The 24,344-nt window shown below is 41.9% G+C and overlaps 1 protein-coding gene across 1 annotated transcript in view; it reads left to right on the top strand.

Annotated features, from left to right (window-relative positions):
- ERBB4 (erb-b2 receptor tyrosine kinase 4) overlaps nt 1-24,344 on the top strand; it is a 397,396-nt gene that overhangs the window by 195,396 nt on the left and 177,656 nt on the right. The window contains exons 5-7 of the mRNA XM_059820585.1: nt 10,485-10,550; nt 18,969-19,087; nt 22,829-22,970. Of these exons, the coding sequence (XP_059676568.1) occupies nt 10,485-10,550; nt 18,969-19,087; nt 22,829-22,970 (327 nt within the window). The remainder of the gene's footprint in view (nt 1-10,484; nt 10,551-18,968; nt 19,088-22,828; nt 22,971-24,344) is intronic.

Here is a 24,344-nt window from a genome sequence, read left to right as displayed (position 1 = left end):
TTTAGGTAGTGCTCCACATAGTAGTGTGTGGCAACTGTTGGTAAATGCTTATCTTTTAATGGCAACCTGTGTGTGTATAATGTATTACTACTGTATACCACCTGTTCATAAGCAGATTGGCATTTAAGCAGTATATTGCACAAGGGAGAGACTTTCAGTTTAAATGAAAGCCTCCCTTTCCATTATAAGCAGCTTGCTTTATCACAAACATCAGTGTTTCTTGAAAGTAGGAAATAAACCCCAAATACTCCGAATATTTAAAATAGTCTAATTGAATGGTAATTGGCAGATTTGTAGTGAGTGAGTGGGTGGGTGGAATTGGTCTTTCACAGCAAGCTCCAGCTGCTCTGGCTAGCTGCCTTTGTAGAGCTGCTTAGGGAAAGAGGAAGAAAAAGACTGTAAAATCAGCCGCTTAATTGCATCTACTGGTTCTTGAAGCTGCTGTGTGCCTCCCACCCTTTTGAAGCTGTCTGTTGGTAGATCTGCAAGATGCACATCCCAGCCACCAGCTCAGAGTGGGCTAGGTCGGTGCTGCTGCGCAGGGCAGGAGGGTAGGTGTATCGCTCGGTGGCAGTGGGTGGGTGCAATGTTGGGACTAGCCAGCCAGCGTCGTGATGGGCTTCTCCAGACAGACTCTTCTCTTGCTTGCGTAAAACACAAAAGCACCCCAAGCCCTTATTGCTATCACATCTGCATTTTTTTAATGCACGTGCCTGTTTTGGCAGAAATTCTCAGAACTGTCGCTGAAGTTCCTGTCCTGCTTTTGTGGACAGCCTGGCTAAAGAGCTGTGGCCACTGGTCTGCTCAAGCCCAGGGCTGTTTCGGGGGCGTCTCTCTGATCCCTTCACACCTCCTGCAGGGAAGAGGACAGTGCTGTGGCTTCAAATGAAGCTGAGTGACCAGAAGGGAAGTTTGTCTCTGCTAAGCAACGGACAAGGTGCAGGAAGTAGCAAAGCAAGAACCAAGAGTGTATTTTGTGCTCCTGCAGTCTCTCACGCTTTCTGTCCCCGTGTGTAGGATCTCCACGTTCGTACCTCCTTGGGCTAGTGTTCAAAGGAGCTTTCACATCTCAGAATCTTCCTTCTGGTCCTCTGTAGGAACTTGTAATTTGCTTTCAAAATCTCATATAAGCCATCATCAGTTAAGTGTTCTGGTGTAGGGGAAATGTTGGGAATGTTTGCAGAGTAAGATACTTAATCCAAGGTTTTCAAGTGGTTTTATACAAATTGCTACATATGAAAACAACTTCATACCTAATTCGTTGTATTACGCCTACATGATAGTCACAGAACGTCCACAGTGTCACCTCTGTGCAGATCTCTGATAGCTGAAGATTATCCAGGAAATTGCAGTCTGAAATTTGTTTGTATGATTATTTTCATCGAATATTTGTGGATAGCAAACACTGAATCTAAATATCAGAGTATATGCCCAAGCATTGTTTTCCAACGGAGAAAGGGCTTCTGTTGTCCAAGTATTGTTTTGTAATAATTAGTTTTGTTTGGAATAGCCAGAGATACATTTTGAACAAGCAATTACATTTGAATAAGCATATTATGATACTTATCCGAAGTTTGTTTAAAAATGGACTCCAAGTTTCACGGGAATGGGGAGTTCCTTTCTAGTATTTCCATCTAATTGAGTCAAAAGTTGGTTAAAACAGTAGTGCACCTAACCGCACCTAGCCAGACTCTAGGAATATTACATGGCATCAAGAAAAAGTAAAATGAATTTTAAAAACCACTTCAATTTCAACTTCTCATTTCCTTTCTTTGAGGTTATTACTTTGTTTAAAAAATGAAAACTGTATGCCCCTCTGTTCGTACTTTATTACTGCTTTGGCAGCATTACAGGAACATTATTACAGGACGTTATTTTGACTTATGTGGTATTGACTGACTTGATCTGTTTGAGGGGTGGAGGAGTTGGTATTAAACAAGCACAAGAACACCCCCAGCTTTGGCACTTACTTTCCGGTATGTCTTTTAGTTTGTCGAGAGCCTTCTTTGAAAATCTCCTCTAACAGGGCAGAGATTTCTCACCCAGTGTTACACATGTCCAAAAGAGAAACCTGTATCTGCATCCTCAGCCAAGATTATGCATTGGACAATAAGTAAGGACAAATACTTGGCTTAAGATTTATTACAGGCACTGATATGGGTGCACATCTGATTGCTGTGTTCAGTAGGAGTTGCTGCTGCTTGGCTTGTTAGTGGTTTTTAATTTTGTGTGTCGTCACACCACAAACTGAAGCACCTGTTGCTGTGAGCCGGAATAAAAAGCACCTGGGCTGAGCTAATGGGCAGTATCCTAAGGCAAGGAAGGGTGTGGGTGTCACAGCGTTAGGCATGGCAATGGCTGCTCCTTAGACATGAGATTCATGTACTTCAGGATACCTCCATGCAGAGGAGGGAGCCCATTAAAATAGTACCTGCCAGGGGCAAAGTGGGGGAAATGCTGAAATTAATAGAAAGGCATAGAAGATGTTGGGTTTTTACAGTCTCTGTCTGCTGGGAATCTGCAGTGCTTATCTGCCTGCTGCCTTTCCCTCACAGACCTGTCTTCTGCTCGCACTCAAATTTTCTCAATAAGAAAGACTTTTCTCCCCTTTTACAAAATATATTAGCAGCTTAGGAGTTGCCCAGGATGTGGGGGAGCAGAGTTGTTTCCTTGCTTGCCTGAAGGCATTCGAATCTTTGCCTCCTATCTCCCACCTCCCAGTGGAAACTGCCCCAGGTTGATCTGAGTTGGGGTCTTTTCTACTCCTTCTGTTGAAATTCTGAGTATTAAGTAATCATCAGGTAAGGTACAGAAATAGTCCTAGGGGCAGGGACTGGTCCTTAGATGTACCCCTTCTCCAGTGATCATAACCACTGAGTTGTGGGGCAAGAACCCAAGAAGGGTTGCATGCTGTGTCCAGCTCTCTCCCTTCAGAGCCAGTGAGCTCCCCGTGTTGTTGGGAGAGCTGTCGTCGGGACAGGTGGCTGCCCGCTCTGCGTTCTCCCATTCCAGAGAACAGCCTGTACACTGTTTCTTGGGTTGTCCTGGGAGGCGAGAGTCTTCATCACAGGAAGCAAAGGAGAAAGTGGGATGCGTAACCCCACGTCCCAGGTGAGTGTTAACATCTGCAGATGATGGAACGTTGCCCCCTCCTTTCACATAGAGGGAAGGCAAAAATGAGAGCCACCCCTGTATTTTGAAGGGGTCCAGGGTTGTCGGTCTGTGTGCTTTGAGGATGGTCCGTATGAGAGAGGGTGTTTCATTTCGACCCCAGTGTAGACCCCCATTAGACAGAGACCAAGCTGCTGTGCTGTTCAGGAACAGAGGTCCTGCTGCAAGTGTGTGAGGATGGGCAGCTATCTATGGCTTACTGGAGGGGAGTATATTTTTTTAACAATAATGACTACAAGGAAAGATCCCTGAGGGCTGCTTGTTCCTGATGAGCCTGCCAAGCAGCAGGTATGACTTGACCTATCCTTTTAGCCTTCTGGCTGTGTCTCCCCACTTGCTTGGCATCCCTGTGTGTGTGTGTGTTCAGAAAGGCATTTGATGCTGATTGGAACTAATTCACCACCACAGTGGGGGGAATTCACTTACATTGCTCTGTGCTAACAGCAATAAGCAGTGATAATTAATAGGTCCTAATTGCTTAATCAGTGTAAAGTTTTAGACTATGTCATATGTGAAGGTTTTTATTTTGTGTGGATGACTAAACCCCCAATTAATGCATCGAGTCTACAGACTTACCAGTGCTGTCTGTTCCAGGCAGAGAAAAATAACCAGTGTCTTCATTACCCCCCTCAGGTCCCTTTCTGTAGTCGTTACTGTGGCCTGAAGAAATTTTTCTGTAGCAGCTGCAGTAACGTTACAGTAAGCTTCCTGTCAGCTCAGAGCTGTCAGCGATAAATATGAATCCACCGGCCTGAGCCCATTCGGTGCTGCTGACATGCTCTTCTTGACTTTCCATTTATTCCTTTACCTCTGGTGGCCAATCTCTCTCAAAATCAAAACTGTCTGCCACCAGCGTATCTAGTGAAACTCTGTAATTTTGGAGTTCTCAGCAGGTCCCCGGTCCCTGTGCGCAGGTGAGGGTTGTCTGCATCACACATCACTCAAGAAAATGCATCCCCCTTTGGTATTCAGTTTTTGTTTTCTTCGGTGCTGGTTCAGCTTTATCTCTGTTCCCTCTCCCTGCTCTCCCTCGCACTGTCCCCGTATCTCTCTTCGTGCCTGTCTTTCAGGGCGTATCTCTTGGATTGTTTTCATTTCCCAAACCTATTTCCCATGCCAGTTTCTTTTCAGCTGCCTGTGCCTGAGTCCCTCTCCATTTGTGTGCGTCTCTCTTCTTATCTATTGAGGAGTATGAGGGGAAAATAGAGTCGTTGAATGGCAGAGTTGGAAGTCCCTATTGGAAGTGATCGTTAGAGGGAGTTTGCTTTCAGCGTCATTGAGCCCCAGCGGTCGCCGGATGCGCACACACCTGACAGGGGCTGGCGCTAGAAAACTTCGACTTGTGGATGGTGGTAGCATCCACAAAAGGTGCTGTGCTTTTCCACAGTGTAAGTATTCATCACTGATGAACACTATTCGAGTTTTCACTGTAAAGGGATCCTGTTAATATTTGTGCAGGGGTACCTCTGTTGGGCCTGGAGACTTCGGGGTACAAGCAACGTTACAGGTACGAGACAGAAAGGTCAGATGGAGTGCTGCCGTTTACCACAATAAAAGTAACAACATCAGTGGAGGTACAGCTTGTTAGAGACAAGCCTGAATTTTATGGGACTAATCCCATCTTGGAAAACTATTTGGTGATACATCCTGAGGTGAACTCATCTGACGTCAGTGAAAGCAACATAGTTTGACAGCAGTAGAGGAACTGACCCTTAGATTTCTGTATCCCATAACACTTCTACAAAGAGGAAGAGAAAATGAGCACTAGATACTTCTGTAAGATGCCCCATTCTTTTACAGAAAGTTTTACTTTCTCTTGCGACATGTGTCTCTCCTGCCATAAAGGAAGGAAATCCTGAAAAGTGTGAGTGTCTGTTAGGTAATTAACTTTCAAATCAATAGAAGAGATCTGAAGGCTAGCACAGGGCTGGTAGAAAATGCAAAATGGTTTTTACTTAACAAAGAAGTGTGAATGAATGAATGAATGTGTGACAATAGGAATAGTCAGACAAGGACACAGAAAGCGTTACAACCTGATAAAGGCAGAACAATCCATCACAACAATAGTGTCTTTAATTCTCGTTAATGCTGTGCTGCAGTGTTTGAATTATATTTTAATTTTGTTATCTCTTCATACATACATCTAAGGAGTTTCAGCTGCCTAGAAAAACACCACGCAAGCGTATTTAAACCTTCTGTCCCATCTAAGCAATGGAAAGAAGAGACTGGGACTCTTACCGCAGAGTATACCTGGAACTTCTTGGACGTCAGGGCTAGTTATGTCTGGAAACATCTATATGGCATCTCTAGCATTTTTGCAGGAGTGAATTTTCTAGGTGAAGGATGAGGTTATAAGTAGCTTACAGAAGCTAATAAATGATTTATAGAAGTTTTGATAGTTAATCAATTAGACTGTTAGATAAGTGAAGAGGCTGCTTATAACCGTGGCTTGTAACCATCAAAGCCACTTTATTTTGGCTGTGTTTATTCACACTTCACTATCAGTGTGTTGCAGATATGCTAACATTTATTAATGATTTATTAACCTGGTAGAAACCATCTGTAAATGCATGCTTTATGCAAAGTGAGACCACTTCTCTTATTTCTGCTTTCCTTCTCCTACTGAGAGAGGTCTGCTTGAGGCAGCTGCCATAGCTGATGGGGAAGAAGCAGTGTTTCTTCTCTGTGCTACGCTGAGCTCCGAGCTAAGAGGAGGACTTCATTTTTCTTGTCTTGTCAGTAACTTAATCCTTTGCAGTTTTACTGTTCCTGAAATAATAAAGTGAGTCTGGAGCCAAAGGAAAGCCTTTCTCAATTCTCAGGAAAGCACAAGGATGAAGTAACCTTGGTCTTTCCCAAGCTAGCAAGCAAATGTTTTCTGCTGGTGACTTTCCCCGGCTGGGAGAGCAGAAGCACCTCACACAAATAAAACTCTGTCGTGGAAGTTACAACAATGATACTCTGCACCAGAGTCCATAATGAAGATCTTTTGCGGTAGTATTGGCTAAGTGAAGACGAGCCCAGAAGATGAGCCATCGGTTTTCTGTGTGGAACTTGCCAAAGCAAAATTAATTCTCATGTTCCAGTGGGAATCTGACCTTTCTAAGCTTCGAATTCGTAACAAACCCTGTAAAAAATAATGTAAAGCTCCTTTTATCTCCCTCCTTCCTCCTCTGCAATCCAATGAATAAAATGTCGTGGTGTATGCAAAACTATGCTACTATTCAGGAGCAGAAAGGTACTTGCGCATCATGTCTGTAAAGGGCAGGAGACTTCTCCAGGTTCTTCCATTCCATATCTCACTTAGAAAAGAAGCAAAACCTTTTTTCTTCAGTGTCTTCACTAATGTGCAAGAATTTAGTGAATGCGCAAAGTGGCATTTACAAGGTAGAGCCCTGCAGAAATATTTTTTGGGGGTAGATTCTGCTAATCCTTGAATCTTGAATCACTGTTTGATTCTAAAAAGAATGTATATGAATGATGAGTTGTTACAGATGGGCTTTTTCTCCTCTTAGAAAGTTTGGGCTGTTTTACTGCTTCTGAGTGTTCATAGGTCCCACCATTTGCCCCAAGGACTTCAGGACACCGAGCATCTTCTGATGTCAAGGACCAGTAGAGGAAATCATAGGAAGGAGTTCTAGCTCTTTACTCTCTGTTGCACCAATACAAAAGGAAGAACGCTTCTGCAGTTTTGTGGTTTGCCATTTCTTCATCAGTTATTTCTTTTAGCCCTTACTGCTGTGTGTTGGAGGCTTTTAGAATATTTTAAGAGACACAAGGAATAACAGGAATAATGTATTTTATGCCAAGAATTGTTTGATAAATTTTTCTCAAATCTGTTGGCTCACTACAATCTAAAAATTTTGAGAAATATATACAGAAAGATCTGTGAGAAGTAGTATAATTATTTCAAGAACCTCATCAATCTTGGGGCCAATAGATTTATTATCATTTAAGCCTGAAATACAGATCTAATCGTGAGAGCTGTTCCTCACATGAACGCCCCTTATGCTACTGGCTACTTATGTTGACTTCCATGGGACTATTTTTGTGTTAGAATTACAGAGCTGATCTTTAATGGGTAGCAATCTGTCCTTATTACAGTGGGGAAAAACAGGTGAAATACTGAATTACATGAGGGCAGAATCTGGACCAGTTCATACTGAGAGCAAAGAAAGTTATTTTTCTTTTTAAAAAAACAAACCAATATAGATGCACTATTTGGAGGGAGTTTGTGGGGTTTTTTTTAATTCTCAGTATATTTGACCTTCAAAAGGACAGGTAACAATGCAATTCAGAGGTGTGCTGCCTACAAGCTCAGCTCCTTGTTGTGTCTGTGCAGCTGAGGAAAGTGAAAACAATGAAGCAGATACTTTGAGTTCCCAACGAGAAAAAAGAACACTGGCAGCCTTTTCTTGCTATATCATTAAATATCTCTATTTAAATGCAAATGGTCATCTGACACTGCCAAACAAAGTCATGTACCAGGAAGCAGGCATGCAAGTTAAAAAAAAAAATTTTAATGCTTTTTGAAGGTGCTGGATCGCTTTTATTTCCAAGAGGAGTAGAGTTGGCTGAATGCGTTTTTGGTTGTGTACCGAGGGTCAGCTAAGCACCTAGGAGTTTCAAATATGAAGATTTTTATTTTAAGTGTAGCTTTTGCAGAAGCGTGGGCGGCCTCTCTAGTTAGAGATCACTTGGAGGGATGCTTGAAGTTTCTTCTGTGTTACCTCACTGCACGTACTGCAGTGGAAAGCCCAGTGCATACGATATGTTTTGGAAGGCGCTAGAATCCAAGGACAGAAAGAGGAGGAAACAGCCAAGCTGGTGCCTTGTTCTGCCTCGGGAATATATGGTTCCAAGTGATCTGTGCAGTGCTTTATACTGCATCCAGCTGCAAGACTTCTGGCTTTCTCCCTAAACTCCAGACCCCTTAAGCTAGATAGGCATGAGATTTGACCACAAGCAAGGTTCAGGCATAAAACGGAGTCTTGCAAGAGAATGCTCTGTTATCCATGGCTTGTGGTTCCTCCCGAGCTGCTCCCAGCAGGGATGCTCCGACTCGGGCAAGGACCAAGCAAAGTAGGTGGCGGAAAGGTTATTTGAACGTGCATCCAGGGCCCCCCACCCTTTCTCCTTCCCACTTCTGTTGGTCTGGGATGGCCAGTTCATAAAACTCACTTCCTGGGGATCATTTTTATTCAGTTGGGTGAGCACCAAAACCAACAAACGAACTGTATCTTATTGAGTCTCCTCTGTTAAAATTCTTCTGTGAAGTTGCTGTTTACCTCACCTTTTTAAACTTCCATTCTTATAAGTCAATATGGATGTATTTGCTTTCTGCGCAGGGTTCCAGTAGTCTCTTAATAATCATAATAATCGTTATTACTGATTAAAGTTGCATTATTCATGCCAGATGGAGCCCCCTCCCTGTCAGCCAGAATGAGTTTGCATTATGTAGTTATAGTACGTTTGTGATCTAAATAAACAGATGGCAGAATGTGACAGCAAATTATGTTCTGGTGATGTCAGCAACAATGCTTCCCGAGTATAATTGCTTTAAATGAACATGAATGCAGCAAGGAGCTGGTAGTTTTAACAAGGTAGTTGGCATACAGTGTGGTAATTACCATACAACATCATCAATAGCGCCATGAATGCTGTGCGAGTGCTGAGGGAAGAAAGCTAGCTTTGAAAAAGTAGTGACAAAGTCTGACTTCACCCGACTGTCACAGTGGGTTTCCTCAGCTGTATAACATCTCATAGGTATAGGCACACTGCTAGCAGAGGAGCCGTGTTTTCTTTTGGGGTGATCCAACCTTAGCTGAGAGACATTTTGCATTTTCTCTAATGCTATCTCCCATCAGGGTGTGTGGGAAGTATTTGATTTAGTGTAATGGAGCAGTGTTAACAGCAGCTGCTGTTAATACAGAATTGAAAGGCGAGCTTCTGGATCAGGTTCAAAGAGGGAATTCGCTTAATAGAATCTCAGCAGTATTCAGTGATGAATAAAAGTTTAATCAAAGATGAGGTTAGGTTCCTCTGGTCAAAAGAGCAGCGATAAGGACTGTGCATAGTCTTTAACAATGCTTATGTCGGGTTTCTCAGTTCATCCCTTCAGGTCTGGCTGGGTGTAAAGAGCTTGGCTACCTACACCTCAGGCACTGCCACACCTTGGGTTTAGCAGCTGGGGCTCAGGGTGCAGTGAGGCAGGCTCTTCATGCGTGCTCTGGGAGCGTTCGGCATTCAGGAGGGAGAAGCACTAAGAGCAGGAGTGTGACTGAGCTCTGGCCACGTCTGGATGGGAGCTGCAGAATAAGGTCTCCATTTGCTCCGAGTCAGGACTGGCGTGGGGCTGCCCAAGTGTTTTCTCAAATAATGTAAGACGCAGCGAGAGGAGAACGTGCCAGTTCTTCTGTCTGCTTTCCATTTCCTCACACAGTGGTCAGCATTTAGCCATGAAATGGAAGATGTGAACTCAACTCCCTCTTCAGTCCAAGCAGGTTTCGGTTGGTAATTACTAGGTAGTTTTAACAGTCTAGAAAAGCTACCATTGCTAACTCTTCCTCCTCCCTCTGTATTTTACAATGAAAGCACCTACAGCTCCTTTTCTCTCGAGGGCTTAAACCTGTCAGCATGTGGAAGGACAACGTAGAGCAACATGTGAGTTTCCTTCAGAAGCACAACCACAGACAGCTAGTGAACTAGGAGCCAGAAAAGGAAGGTTCCTGTGAGCTTAGCTGTCGCTGGTGTTAAGTGGTTGCACAGGGCACATTGCCTTTACCGTGATACTGGACATGAAGACTGTGCAAGCTTTTGGGGGGGGGTAGGGGGGTGGGCGGTGGCTTTTAATCAAAAGCACTGAGCACATCGCCCCATTGTTCAGATGAAATTGAACATGAGACAGGTAGATGTATATCCTCTGTAGCACAGCCATCTCTTCTCCTGTGGAGGAATGAGAGGGTCTTACATAGGATGTAGAGAGCAATAGTAATAGCACTGGGTGATGAAATTGTTCCTCAGTCCTCCAGACTTTTTCATCTTTTTTTTGTTTTAAAATGTCCCAGTCATTATACATAGCAGAGAGGTATTTAGGGTATAAAGCACTTAGATAAGTAGCCATATTTCATGTATGTTTGACACCAGTTCTGGCTATTTATTTGTGCCTTTTTTACAGGCCCTGTTTCAACCTTGGTAAAGCATAAAAACCCTCCAAAGACAAGATGGACCCTCCTCTTCATCAGTTGCTGGATGCTGAAGAAATGAAAGGAAGCCACGTTTCTAATCTCATTCTCTGTCTGTCTGTCCTGCAGGTGGTCGATGCCACAAGTCCTGCACCGGCCGATGCTGGGGACCCACAGAGAACCACTGCCAGACCTGTAAGTATTCAAGACTCTGAGAAACAAAGGACTGAAAAATGATGTAACAGAGATCCTACTTTTTTTTTAATCGTGAAGGTATACTATAAATTCTGGTTTTAGTAGAAATCTAAAATATTCGGAATTTTTTTCCGTATGTTTTTACCAACAGGTGATCTGCTTTTTTTTCCACCAATGTGAATTTATGTTTTTCTTTCCTCCCTTGTGCTTTCAAAAAATGCTTAAGCTAACTTGAATTTTCTTTTCACTTCTTGGCGGCAACGTGGAGCACAGCTCCTGAGAATATTGATGGTTATTTTGGAATATACTGAAGTGAATACTGCAGGAACAGAAAAAACTACAAGGCAGATTTGGAGATCTTTAATGACGGCCTGATGCTGCAAAGTTCCTAATGCCAAAATACTCTGTTAATTTCAGTGGGAGCCTGGGAATATTAGTTATCTTGCAGAATTGTTCTCTTTATAATAACTTCAGAATGTATTTGAGTTGTCGTGAAAGAGAGAATAATAGGGTTTTTGTGAAGGAAGTAGTAAGTGAAGGGTTGTTCACAATGTCTGTCTGTCCTCTTGAATTTAGAGAACATTAAAATGAATAAAAATGAACTATATTGAGAGAGTTTCTTCCTTGTGTGCTTTCAGCTCCTTCAGATAGGCACTACAGAGCTGGAAGTGCAGTCACAACATTAGCAAATATAAAAGAGAGGAAAATTGAGAGCTGTCTTTTCCTACAAGTTTTTTCTCTCCCCCCCCCCCAGGGGAATAGAAGTATCCTTTACGTTTCCTTTCTTTGAAATTTAGGAGGATGGAAATTGGTTGCCTTTACTGGAGTCACTCTTCCTAGGAAATGAAATGGTTGCTGGTATCTCCCCCAGAGAGCACTGCTCTAGCTTGCGCTTGTTTCCTTGGTTGAGTTGTAGATAGGAGGAAGGGATTGTGACAAATTAACCGCTATCAAGCAAGCACACCAACTAACTCTCTGAACTGATGATAGCCCAATGTCATCTGCCTTTTTTGTTGGAAATATTAGGAACACTGCAGCTATGCCTTTTTTTTTTTTGACTACTCTGAGCAAGAGATAAGAGGCAATTAGAAATGGCAGACAGCTTGACATGAACGTTTTACGAGTGAGCACGAGCAGGAAATCCAAGCTGACCTCCTGTCTGTGGCAAAGCGAGGGGCACAGGCAACGGAGCCGCACGCCCGCAGAGGCTCTGCCACCCTGCTGGGCACTGCTTGTCATTCAGGAGCGTCAACTGATGTTGGTGGAAAAGCTGATGACAGTTACAGCTCTGCTAAAGTTAACATGTTCTTATATTACTATTTCATATTGAGCTTTATCTGCGGGTGTGATTAAAAACGCTTTAGGACAGGTTGTAGGAATAACTGTAATGAACCAGGTACAGTCATGCTAAGCAGATTCTTCTTTACCTGAATCGAGCTAGTACGTCTCCTTTCTTTGCTGGCAGTCTTTATGAAAGCCCCAAAGAAGTCAGTGCTCAGAAAGCCTCCTTACATCAAGGTTGTATGCTGAAGCAGATAATGGAAAGGGTCTTAAACCCTAGCTGACCAAGTTATTTTATATTGTGGTTAGGTTACAATTAATTAATGCTGGTTCTTTCTCTGTCCTAGTGAGAGGTCTGTTTGTCTGCTAAAACTAGTAACTCTGTAAGAACCTGGGTAATTCATCCAAACTTGAGTACGCTTATTCAGGCCTTAGTGGTTAGGTTATCCAGGAAGACTGTAAAACCTCAGCCGTTACGTAAGGATGATATGATCCTGGCTCAGGCCTTGGCTCCAGCCTTATCTAAAGTTGGAAAGTCCAACTGGACTCTGCGTGGCTGCAGAAGTCCATGTGGCGATCAGCTCCCACGGTCTCAACCTCTACAAAGCACTCCTCTCAGATAAGCGAACTGATTTGGTGGATTAACGTAGTAATACCAGAGAGAGAAAAACTTATCTGCAGTGTCGTGAAGGCAGAAGCTTAGCAGAGCTGCACGGTAGGTTTGCTCCAGGTGTGACAGCTATCTCTCTTCACAGTGACTGCCCTCTCAAATCCAAACGGTGGGGACAGGCTAAGGCGCAACTGTGGATTTAAAATAATAAGCTATGGGAAGACATATTCCATCTAAGTTCCAGGGAGATGCACAGATCACACAATTCTAATTGAAATAGGTACTCTACAGCCTTTTACCATCAAGCATATGCTGCAGCCTCTGATTGTCAGGGACAGGAGTTAATTTTCTATGATATGCTTCCTCTTTGCCTCCCTGACCTCACTGCACCTTGGGTAAACAGCAGGATTTAAGGAAAAGACTGAATATTAGGCTGGCAATGGGCATTTCTTCATTGCGCTTTCACAAAATGTGTTTTTCTGCAAACTGTTTGAAGCAAAGAATAAGAATATGAGTAGGGACTCGAAACATAAAAATGCAAGTGGTGCTATGCTTTTGCTGCCTTCATTTCTGACTTTAAAAAACATGCCATGCTTTCAAGCTCCTAAATGTTATTCTTAGATACAAGCCAGAGACAGGATGAATGGTATCACAAACATAGCATATACCTTAACCTAGTCACCTTGCGGATGCACGTCTTTCAAACGTGTGTAGGAAAAGACTTCAGCGGTACTACATCCCAGTGTCAATCTATTTTGTTCCTAGAAACAACTCAGAGGCACGGCTGCATTTTAATAATTTCATTTTTTTATGGAGTCACTGAAGCAAAAAATTCTAATGAGCCCCCCTCCCAAGATAAGATTTAAATTATTTTCCTGGGAAAGGATAAAAAAATGGACGATCTTAATCCGTGTCTTTCATTTCAAATTACATGTGGAAAAAAACCAAAATCCTTTTGGTTTTTGCATGAATATAATCTACCTAGCTTCTTCTTATGTTGCCTTCCAGCAATGTGTCTCTGTACTTCTATCTGAAACACTACCTGCATCTAACTCTGTCCTAATGTCTCTCTAAATGTGACAAGAAAATTTATGTATTTAAGAAGGCAATAAATAGGAAACTTAAAATAAGCTGTTCTATTAGGAGGTAGAGAGGATGTAATTTCAGGGTACTGTTTTATGCAGTTAACAATCCATTTTTCTTTTATAATTAAAATATTAGTAAATATTAATGTTGAACATTTAAAAGCAAGACAGTATTCTTGTTTCAGTGCCAGGAAAGGCTAATGTGGAAATACTTCAAAAAATATTCTGTTTTTCAAAGAGTATTGGGCACCCACTAAATAGAATGTAAAGCACTTTAAAAAAACCACAGGAACAAACGCTTTTGGATGTTACTAATCAAATTTTAAAATCTCTGGTTAGGTTGTTACTATTTTTGCTGTTGATGTCTGTTAAGAGTTTGGTGGGATTTTTTACTTTTCATATGAAAAGAAATTGAAACTTCTACAAATTGAATACATTATTTTATTAAAATGACAGATTATGCATTTTGTCCTAGAGGAATGTAACTGGAACAAAAGAGAAAAATCGAAATTAAAATTTAGGCCCACTAAGGGAATGCAAAAAAGGCCAACGGCCTTTAAATCAAACCCGAAACATAAACATTCAGCAAATGTAAAATGCTCCATGACTGCGTATGTGTACAGGAGTTTGGCCTGAGCATAATTGTATTTATACAGTCTTCATGCAGCCGATGTTGCTGAGAAAAAGAAGGTGCCGATGCAGTATGTACCCAATTAGAGCAACAAAAGGCAAGCGGGAGCCTGGTGGGGGAGACAGAAAGAGCTGAACCAGCAGCTTCTATCAATCAGGGTAACCCAGCATTTTTGCTTGGAGCCAGCATCTTTAATTAAAATCCTTGTATTTCTCTAATAACTTTGTATGTTCATAAGACTTTTTCATTGATTTCAGTTACTTCTCGTTTTTTCCTTCATAGATTTATAGTGCCCTGACATAATTAAAGATTAAGGGATACAATAAGAGAGACTGATTAATTGCACACATATATGAAGTGCCCATTCCACCCCATCCCCAACACAGCTTATTGCCATATCGCACTGAAATACTAGTAGAGAACGACAGTCGGTGTTCCGCAGTCCCCCCGAAACCCATCCCAATGCATGGCATGTTTTTTCAAGACCTTGGTTTTTTGCCACTGTCCTTTGCTGTCCCGGCCCTGACTGTGACAATTATGTGCAGCCGAACCCTCAGATCTCTTGGGATCCCACAAAGGGTCAGTAGGTGTCATGGCAGGTGGTTGTGCTGACCCTCAAAAGTCTGGTTTGAAACCTAACTGATTAGTGAAGGGTGTCTTCGCAGTTATGTTGGGTGAAGAAACGAGTATCTGGCACCTAAAATTCCTCTGGGGTCCCAGCCCAGAACACCTGGATCTCACATGCGTGTCTGGGCTGCAAGAAGGACGTGATGTGAGGGCTCCTCATCACCCCTATCCACCAGCTCCCCTGCGGACAGTCTCCACACTAGGTAGCAAGAGGAGGAGGTCGGTATTGCTCCACTCTTCTCTCTCAACTTGCAGCAGGGTTGCTCTGTGTTGACGCTGCCTATTCGCAGCTGCTGCCCAGTCCCCTACCATCTGTCCCCACTTTCTTCTTGGCACCATCTTGAGCCACGTGTCCCCTCTAGGAGCCAGCCACCAACATTCATCAGCCTGAATATACAGTTTGATATTTTGGGTAATATTTACCTTTACATTTCATTCTTTCGGATAGGTCTTGAGTCACAGCTACAAAATCAATTGACTGCATTTGGAGGAAAGTTTTGGGGGAAAAAGCTTGCTATCTTTTTAAACCAGTGCAGCTGTGTACGTTTTCTATAGGGTTACCCCATGGTAATGATTACAGGAAGCTGAACTGTTGAGTTACGTTTATTGGAATCCGAACAATCAGCTTGTTTTGGGACTTCCAACAATACATAGTATTGCCTTGTGTTTGTTTTGCTTTGGGGAAAACCCTTTATTGCAAACTGTCTTGAATATGAGTCCTTAAAGATATTCAGAGCCCACTAAGCTCTTTTCTGTCTTGGTGTGTGGTGCCACTGAAGATACCTGACAGGTCCTTCTCAGAGCTGGACCCTCAATAGCAGTTATAAAGCAAATACAGCATGCAATGAACCAGAAGATAAATAGGGTGTGTTGTGGCCTTTCCCTAGAATGAAATGTTGGTGTTTCTGTTGGTGTTGTTTGCTTTCTCAGCAAAATAAACAATTAGGGAAGAACAGTGACAAACGTTTGCTGTAATTGTAAATTTTGCAAAGCATTTTATAACTGCCTAGTTTTCAGGAAAACTCAAAATGTTCCCTATCCTGAACAGCATGGTAGAGACCCTCATTAGGCTGGTGCCTAATCATAAGCAGAGTATGCTTTTTGAAGGCACTCTGTTTAAGTATTGTGCTGAAAAGGGGTCATATCCCCCCAGGTCAGCCCTGGTGCGGGGGGTGCTCTTGCTTTTTTTAAAAAGGAAACATACTCTGGAATAAATTGTTGTAGTCTGTTAAAAAGTTAGGGAATTTAAAAAAAAAAAAAAAAAAAAGACAATATCTGTATCTTTATACATTGCATAACCCTTACTGTGGGGCTCTAGAGGAGGGGGGTGAATAATTTAGATGATTTTGTCCGAGCCTAATAGTGTGAAAACTGCTGAAAAGATGTCAGTAAATTGCTTAAATCCATTGCTGTTGTTGGAGCTCATTCCCCACCACTGTTTAAGCTACGGAGCCTAGGGAAGCGCTATTATCTGCAGCTCAGCTTGAAAGAAGTGTGTAATCCTGCAAATACAGATCTTGGCTCGCTAAAAGTAATAGCTTGTGAGTTGGCGAGAAGACCGTGCCTTTTGTAAATATGCCCGCGGGTGGTCGGTGTGGTTTGTGGTCATGGACAGTAGGCACAGGAGAGGCAGCTTCCCTCTTCCCCTCGAGGCAGGGGATTCACCTCCTCAGGGCTCGTTTTTGGGGACGCAGCGGTGGAGGATTCCCAGTACCTCTTGCAGCCGATGGTGTGGGACATGCTGCTGGGCCTTGGCCTCTTTGCCCATTTAAAAGTCTTCCAGGAAACCTCCTCGACGGGGAAGCAATGGTTGTATAGTCATGGTGGACATCTTGACCTGTTCCCAACAGCAGCCCGCACTGAGGTAAATAAATTATAACTGAGCTAATTAGGTGGCTTGTACTAATTGTCTACACAGAGGTGCTTTACAGCAAAACTTCCCACGTTTAAGCAAAATGTTAAATTGCTGTAGAGCAACAGCGAGGAGTGCTTTTTAACAGCATCCTGCCAGTGAGCGACCATGGCGTGCTGTCATGTCCTCTTCTCTTTTCCTGGTGTAACAGCATTGGTTTGATCTGCCTGAAATTTGGCTCCTTGCCTCTCTGCCTCTAGTGCAATTAAAAAAAAAAATAAGAAAAAAAAAAAGGAAATCTGGTGCTGGTGCACTGTAACGTTTTAGGCTGTGATAGGTGGTGCTGGTGAGGGGAACCCGGACGCTGTGCCCTCCGCCTGCGGAACCTTCTGGAAGGGGGCACTGAGCATGTGCGGTGGGAGGGGCACACTGAGCATGCTCGGTGGGGAGGGGCAGCCATTTTGGTGCCCCCCCCCCATGCTGCTGCCACAAGGGGTGGTTCGGCGCGTGGCCTCGGGGCCTGCCCTGCCGCTGGCAGCAGTAACGCCAGCCGGAGGGGCAGAAAGTGGTAGCAGAGGGGCGGTCACTTTAAAAAACGAGGTACACGTGGTCATGAGGGTCGCTGTGTAAAAGGGAGGCAGAGCGTTTGGATGGTGCCCCTTCAGCTGGGGGGCTAACTCCTTGTCTGAGAAGTGACACAGGTAAATGCAGAGGATTTGGGTCGTGGGATGGAATGAAATGAATGTCCTCTGCTTCTGTGCCTCTCCACTGATGGCAGAGGGGGAGCCTCTGGCAAATAGGGTCCTGCGTCAAATCAGGATAAATCTGGGCCTCGCCTCCCTTTGAGGTCAAAGCAGATAGTGTCCCATCCAGTGCACATCAAGGCTCTATGGACCAGTTTCTGAACTGGCAGAAAACAATATGCAGTCGCTGACTAAATGACGTCTTCATTCATTTTCGTGAGATGAGATTCTGTCCCTATCGGCTAATGGTGCGGTGGTAGCATACTGCAACATGTGTGTTTTGCTTAACATATGCCACTGTTTCATATCTCTGTCCTAATTTGTTTATTCTGTTTCTCTAGCAGTGTTGACTGCAAGTGCATGTACTGAAATTTCCCTTATTGCTGAAATCAGATTGCATAAGGCACAAAAGTGTTTTCTGTTTGGGAGTTTGCCTCTGGTATCAGCAAGATGGAATTACTCTAAAAGTGCATCGCTTTATTTGGTAGATTATAAATGATGACTTCTCTTTGCTTATTTACATTTTAATGTCCTAAATAAATACTGTGTATATCAAGAAGCTTTGGCATTACCTTAAGTATTTCCGGCAAGTAGTGGAGGGAATTTGGATTGTAAAGTACTTATAAAGGAGTTACTGATACATTAAATAGTAGAATCGAGCAGAAAGTTAGATGGAATTTTGTGTTCTCTGGCTTCTCGAAAAGTGTTTTCCATAGAGAAGTAATTAAATGCTTTTAACAAAATAAATGGTAAAGGTTAATTACAGAAGTGTAACACACCAGCTTTTATCAAAAGACAGCTGACAGCACAGCTTCCTGGCATTCTGTAGGCAGTGGTTGGTGTAGTCCTGCAGATAATATTAATTTATTTTTCCACAAAATAAAAATAGAGGCTATAGCTGAGTGAGGGGAGGAAGATGCTCCACTTGTTTACCATTCCTTGCACAAGACTAAGCCTTGAGGTACAGTACTGTGATACCATTTAAATCACTGCGCTTTCCAGTTGGTAGAATATAGTTGTTTCCCTGTGAATGAAGGCTAGATTGTGTTATTTAGAAAAACCAAGTGGTATTTCCAAACGTGTTTCAATCTGCAGGTTGTAATCTATTCTGTTATCTCATTGCCTATTTGTCAAGTTGGTTGCCATCAAGAACGGCATTTGGCTCTGAGATTGCTGGCCTCACTCTGAATTTCAGTCATTTACTCAGTGTTGCTGTTCTTCGTGGGGGAAAACTCAGACGGAACTGGGGGGCTTTTCTGTTATTTTGTGGGATTTTTTCATAACCTTCCATCAGCTGTTTACAAAACCAAATAATTTTAAAATAATATTTCACCTGAATTTCCAAGGGTAAGAACAAACACTTGAAAAATTCTTCCTCCGCAGTCCTCGAGCAACATACGTGTTCCTAAAGAGAAGGTATTGTGAAGGTATTCTGAAGGATATGGGTGGCCAGTACCATTGAAGCAATTACCTTAAAACGTGAGGGTGTTTTCAGTATGCTGTTTGGTTTGTTGTTTTCCTCAGCGTGCAGTTGAAGAGCTATCTTCTTAGTTCCGATTCTGACAATAATTTTTCCTGTCTCCTCCTAGTAACGAAGACAGTGTGTGCAGAGCAGTGTGACGGACGGTGCTATGGGCCTTACGTCAGCGACTGCTGCCACCGGGAATGTGCTGGAGGCTGTTCCGGACCTAAAGACACTGATTGCTTTGTAAGTGTGAGACTTGTCATTTTTCTTGTTCCTGGCAGTCACACTGCAAATTCTTAATGCTTTAATCCATGAAATTCACAGTTTTGTCCCTTTGAATGTATCGCATGCACACTCCCATCTTTAGACTGCAAATTCTAGCATTTAGTATTTTTCACGTTTTATTAACATCACTTATCTACTTAATATTACCCATTAACAGATTTATGAGATTTGTAAATACAGATTGGGAACCATTAATATGCTAATCTCTGTGATTTTTATCTTTTGCTTCTCTAAAATTAACTTTTAGAGGTGACACGGAATTTTTAGAAGTATTTATCATTACAGTTGAGCATGGCTTGTATTACTGCTCTCCGTGCTTTTTATTTGAATGTTAAGAATACAGTTTAGCTTCTCTGTGAAAGGTGTTCCTTATTACTGCCAGACTTGATTTAAATTTAGCTTTTTTACTGGGCATGCTTCTCGGTGGACATGGAAGGAAAGTGGTTTCCAAAATACTCCTCCTCAAATGCATGCTACTACGTGTGCTTAAGGTAAAAAGAGGAAATGGCTAACTTTTTCCTTAAAAAAACAGACAATCTGAACATACAGGCCGTTAGACAAGTTTGCAGTCCGTTATTTATAATAGTGTAAGCAGCTTCAGAACCCGACACTGATCTCAAAAAATGTGTAGCTCGTCATACTGGGTTGCAGAGACAAGTTTTGCTAATGTTTTCAGGGGAAGTAAACCTAGGCCTAAAGAAACCTAGAACTACGACATGCACAGAGAGGTGGATTTTCAAAGGTACCCAAAGGATTGAAGAGACAAATTATCTACAAAGTTGGGTAGGCTCCTTTTAAAATCTGCCAGATAGAATTGGGAGGAGGGATCTTACGGTATGGAAAACTGCCGATGTTTTGATAGTGTAGGCAAGTAGATCATAATGACCTGGTAAAAATGAATCTTTCCCTGGCTGGACCTGCAACTTGCTCACTGTTGAGATATCGTTTAATAGTTGTAGGTGTTGTGCTTCAATAACACATTCTAAATGGTATTCTTTTGCTGCTGATGAAATGCAGTGATGGCCTCGCTTTACTGCTAACAGGTTTTATTAAAGCAGTTCTTTATGGCTGGGGCTTTGCACAAGTAGATATTCAGCACATGTGGTACACCTGATCCAACACTCACTGGAAGTTCTGTGTTGGCTTTGGACTAGAGAGATGGGAAAATGACATTCTTTACCGTGTCATGTACAATGAAAATAGGTAAAGGAAAGAGGAAAAATGCAGTTATTCTTCCCATATGACTGTTGAGGAACATCCTCAAAGCTGATGTGTTGATATGTGTCCATTTTCAAAGGTTAAGGACAAGTTATTTGCAGCATAAGGTCTGTAATACTGCAGCCTGAAAGAAAATGAGTTAGACTTTCTGAATTGTGGCAGTTACAGAAATACGTGTGCTAAAAATCAACTATTGTTTTGTTCTGATCCAGCAGAGAAGCACCCAGGACTTTATTCTCATTCACTCCTGGCCCGAGAGCAATGTAAAAGAAATTCAACAGGGGTCTGGCAATTTTCAGGACTAGTCATTACTTGCTTAGTACACACTGGGTGAAAAGTGTAACCCTTTAGGCTATAGACAACTGTGCTTAGCTTTCAGCTGAGATACAGAACTTTGTTTTTTCACTGTGTATTTTCCTGTGCTTTCATTCACAGATTAGCGGCATTTAGCACCAAATGCTAGAAGTTTGCATATATTATCAAAGCAATTACAAATTTATACAAAGCATTATAGTCATAAATGAAAAGTTCCCAAATCTTGTAGATGAGCTTTTCCTGAGAAGTGCCATCTCTCCGAAGAGTATTGGTGTGCTTTACTTTATGAATTTGCTAAACCATTATCAGAGGATTGTCATGTACATGATAGAGTACCTTTTAAGTCAACAGCAGATGTAAAAAATGTGTTGAGGAAACAAACAAAATTAGTATTTATTAATAAGCAAAAGTACAGTTTATGAAGCATTGCAAATCCTTTAGTGCATTATGGCAGCTTGCTACAGCATCCTGTTGTAAATACGGTTTTAATATTTCTAGATAAAATTCATCCATCCTCCTCCATATGCTGCCATACAATCATTTGCATGTTCAGTTCTAAAAGCAAGACAATAATCATCTGACGTAACTGCAAGCAAACATGCTAAACCAAAGTTTTAGAGATGTTCTTATCTTGCATTGAAAACCAAACTGGATCTAAAACTTGAAATGCATAGGAGGGCCTGGTTGAGTGCCCAGTGGAACCAAAAAAGTGACACCTATTCGTAGGGTGGACTTCCCATCCAGTTCTTAGTAAAGAAGTAACTGACTGTATTTATCTTTGTAAGAAAAAAAAAAAATCTGGTTCTGTGAGAAATTGGTGGTTTCTGTAATACACATTTCAAAGAACCAGAAAAGACAGGATCAGCAGTTTGGCTTAGCTCACGCTCCATATAGAACAGTGCCTTCATCATGGAACTCCGTTTGTCCCTTTCAGCAGCAGATTTTGTCCTTCTCCCTAGGTTACATTATTAGCCTCTCCCTTCTGAAATCTTCTGACATGACAAGTAACCTCCCTCAGTCCTGCTGGTCCTGATCTGAGTGGAGATAAGGACTGTTAGTAAAAGCAGCAGAACAGAGGAATCTTTTTCACTTTTCTCTCACTCCCAGCCCTGGATGGGAGGGGACATGTTGGCATACTTGTTGACTCTTTAAAGATTCAAAACCATGTGTATTTTTTACAACCTGGAAAAGGACCGGAAGGATTCATCCCTAGACTAAAACTTGTAAAGCAACCTGGCTCCTGGAAGACAGGTTAGTGGGGAAGCAGAATCCAGTAGCAGTGTTTGCTTAAACTGCTAGGGGGATCCAAGCCAGGCTACAGCTTTCATATTCATATGAAATTTGACATTTACGGTATGCTTTGTGAATATGACTCCACAGTTTTTTTATAAGCTGTGGTTAAAACCATAGACACGATACGTAGTGATAAGGAATGTCAAAATTGGTGCGGTTTTTCTATTACTAATTATCAACCTTGCACGGTCAATTATTTTCCCTGCATACCATTACTCTATGCACACACTTGCCTCTTCATTTGTCAGGGCCCTGTCCTCTGTCAGCTGTGGGTGGCTGAGCTTGAATGTTAAATGATACAAAGTCCTATTTTCTTTTTTCAGTGTATGAAGCAACTGACCTTGTTAAACTTGCCATTTAGGGAAATGACCCCTCCTGTGCTAGCTCAAAAGAAGTTTTATCCCTCTTGCTTTCTAATTGGGAATTTCAGTTTTCAGCTGGACGATGGGCTCATGCTGTAAGAAATCTAAAGGCTGGACCTCTGAAAAAGTCATTAGCATTTGTTTAGACTGGCTATGATAAATAGATGTTGGCAGTTTTAGAATGTACTATTGAGTTGTGAATTAGCTGATTGCTAGTAGTAACAATAGTTATGAAACAAATTACAGTGTTGTTACGTTTTTGCAGGAAGTGCTGTAACAGTCAACTGTGTTTCAAATTAAGGGGGCTCAGTGAGCCCCCCTTTAAAATTCACATATTTGCCAAGATCCTAGCAAGAAATCGAAGTAGCCAAAATGGAGGGTAGGAAACTGTGTATCACGTTCCTCACTGTTGCAGCAAGTCTGAACAATCAAGACTGTATTTTAAACTAAAAAAACCCCAAAGGCAGCTATATGATCTAATTTTATTTTTTTTTTCTCCTTTGTTTTGCAGGCCTGTATGAATTTCAATGATAGTGGTGCATGTGTCACGCAGTGCCCCCAGACTTTTGTATACAATCCTACCACCTTCCAACTGGAGCATAATCACAATGCCAAGTACACCTATGGGGCTTTTTGCGTCAAAAAGTGCCCACGTAAGTGCTGTGTTAGCTGCCTTTTCCTGCAGTGATGGAAAAGTTTGAGTTGCATTTCAGGAGTCCTACAAAACAATGAGAAAATGAGTGCACAGTGCAATATCTCAAATCACTCCACGTGTGCTTGCAGCCTGTAATAACTCAGTCGTGTTAACTAAAGGCAGTGACATTCTGAGTTGCTGGCACTTTCCAAGTATCCTATGCTATAGTGATTTTCTTGAAGAAAGGGAATTCACTAGGTTTCTGTTTTCTTGATCACCACTTGTTACATTCATGCTTTAGATCCGTATTTGTAAATTTCAGAATGAACTGTTAAAATAGTTAGTGGGATTGTGAAAGGGTAGAAATTCCTGTTTCAGAAGAATAACAGTCCACCACCAGTACTACCTGGTACCAAATGCTTCCATGATACTGATGCCCTTTCAATAACTTGGAATAATGATGGTTTGACAGAAAGTTACCATAAATATTTCCTGAGCAGTTCTGTCCCAATGAGGAAAAACCATGCAATAGTGACAACAATACAGTCTTAAAGCTCCAGAGTAAAATTAGAGGGGAGGAGGGAGTTAAAAAAAGAATAATCCCATGCATGTAAAAAACATATGCTTCTGAGATGCCAGACAGATGACGACAAGTGACAGAAAAATTTAGAGGGTCATCACTTACATAGTCTTTGATACTGCTGTTTTAGTTAGAAAGAAAAATAAGGGAGACAGTATTCTTGCTCTCTCTTTCATTCCCACCAAGGTTTACAGTTCTGTTATGCATTAATAATTTTATATGTAAGTTACATATAAGAAGGATGAGTAATCTATAATAAATGGAACCATAACTCAACCCAAAGCAAAATCCAAATTTTGAATCTCTGGAGAAGTTCAAATTGACAGTAGGCTGAGGCTGTGACTGTCAAGGCTTAGTTCTGTCTCTAATAGAGTGGTGGGGTTTTTGAAGCAAGATTATTCTTTTTTTTTTTTACAAAACTAGTATACCATGCACTACTTAAGGGATACTATTCTTTGTCCAAATACCTCATTGAACTTTTTTTTTTTCCTTTCTTGATGTTATTAAGCTTTCAATTAGGTAGGATCAGTCTATATCCCCTTTGGCAGTTGTTTTACAAGGCAAAATTGAAATACTTGCAATTCTTTTTGTCTTGTGCAGTGTTTTATCCCAGATGTATATATTTGTGTATGTATGAAAGAGACAGGGCAGAGCATCTTGTTTTATTTCCAATTACTGTAGGGTTTTTTACCACAAATAATGACAAAACTAAATTAGGGGAGGAGGGGGGATCAGGCCTGACAATTCACGGATTTTTCGTAAGTCTCCGAAAACATGCCTAATTTGCTTGCTTATACACTTCTTAAAACACTG

This window comes from Gavia stellata, chromosome 8 (assembly GCF_030936135.1).
Source record: "Gavia stellata isolate bGavSte3 chromosome 8, bGavSte3.hap2, whole genome shotgun sequence".
NCBI classification, from domain to species: domain Eukaryota; kingdom Metazoa; phylum Chordata; class Aves; order Gaviiformes; family Gaviidae; genus Gavia; species Gavia stellata.
This window is presented reverse-complemented; position numbering and strand designations above follow the sequence as displayed.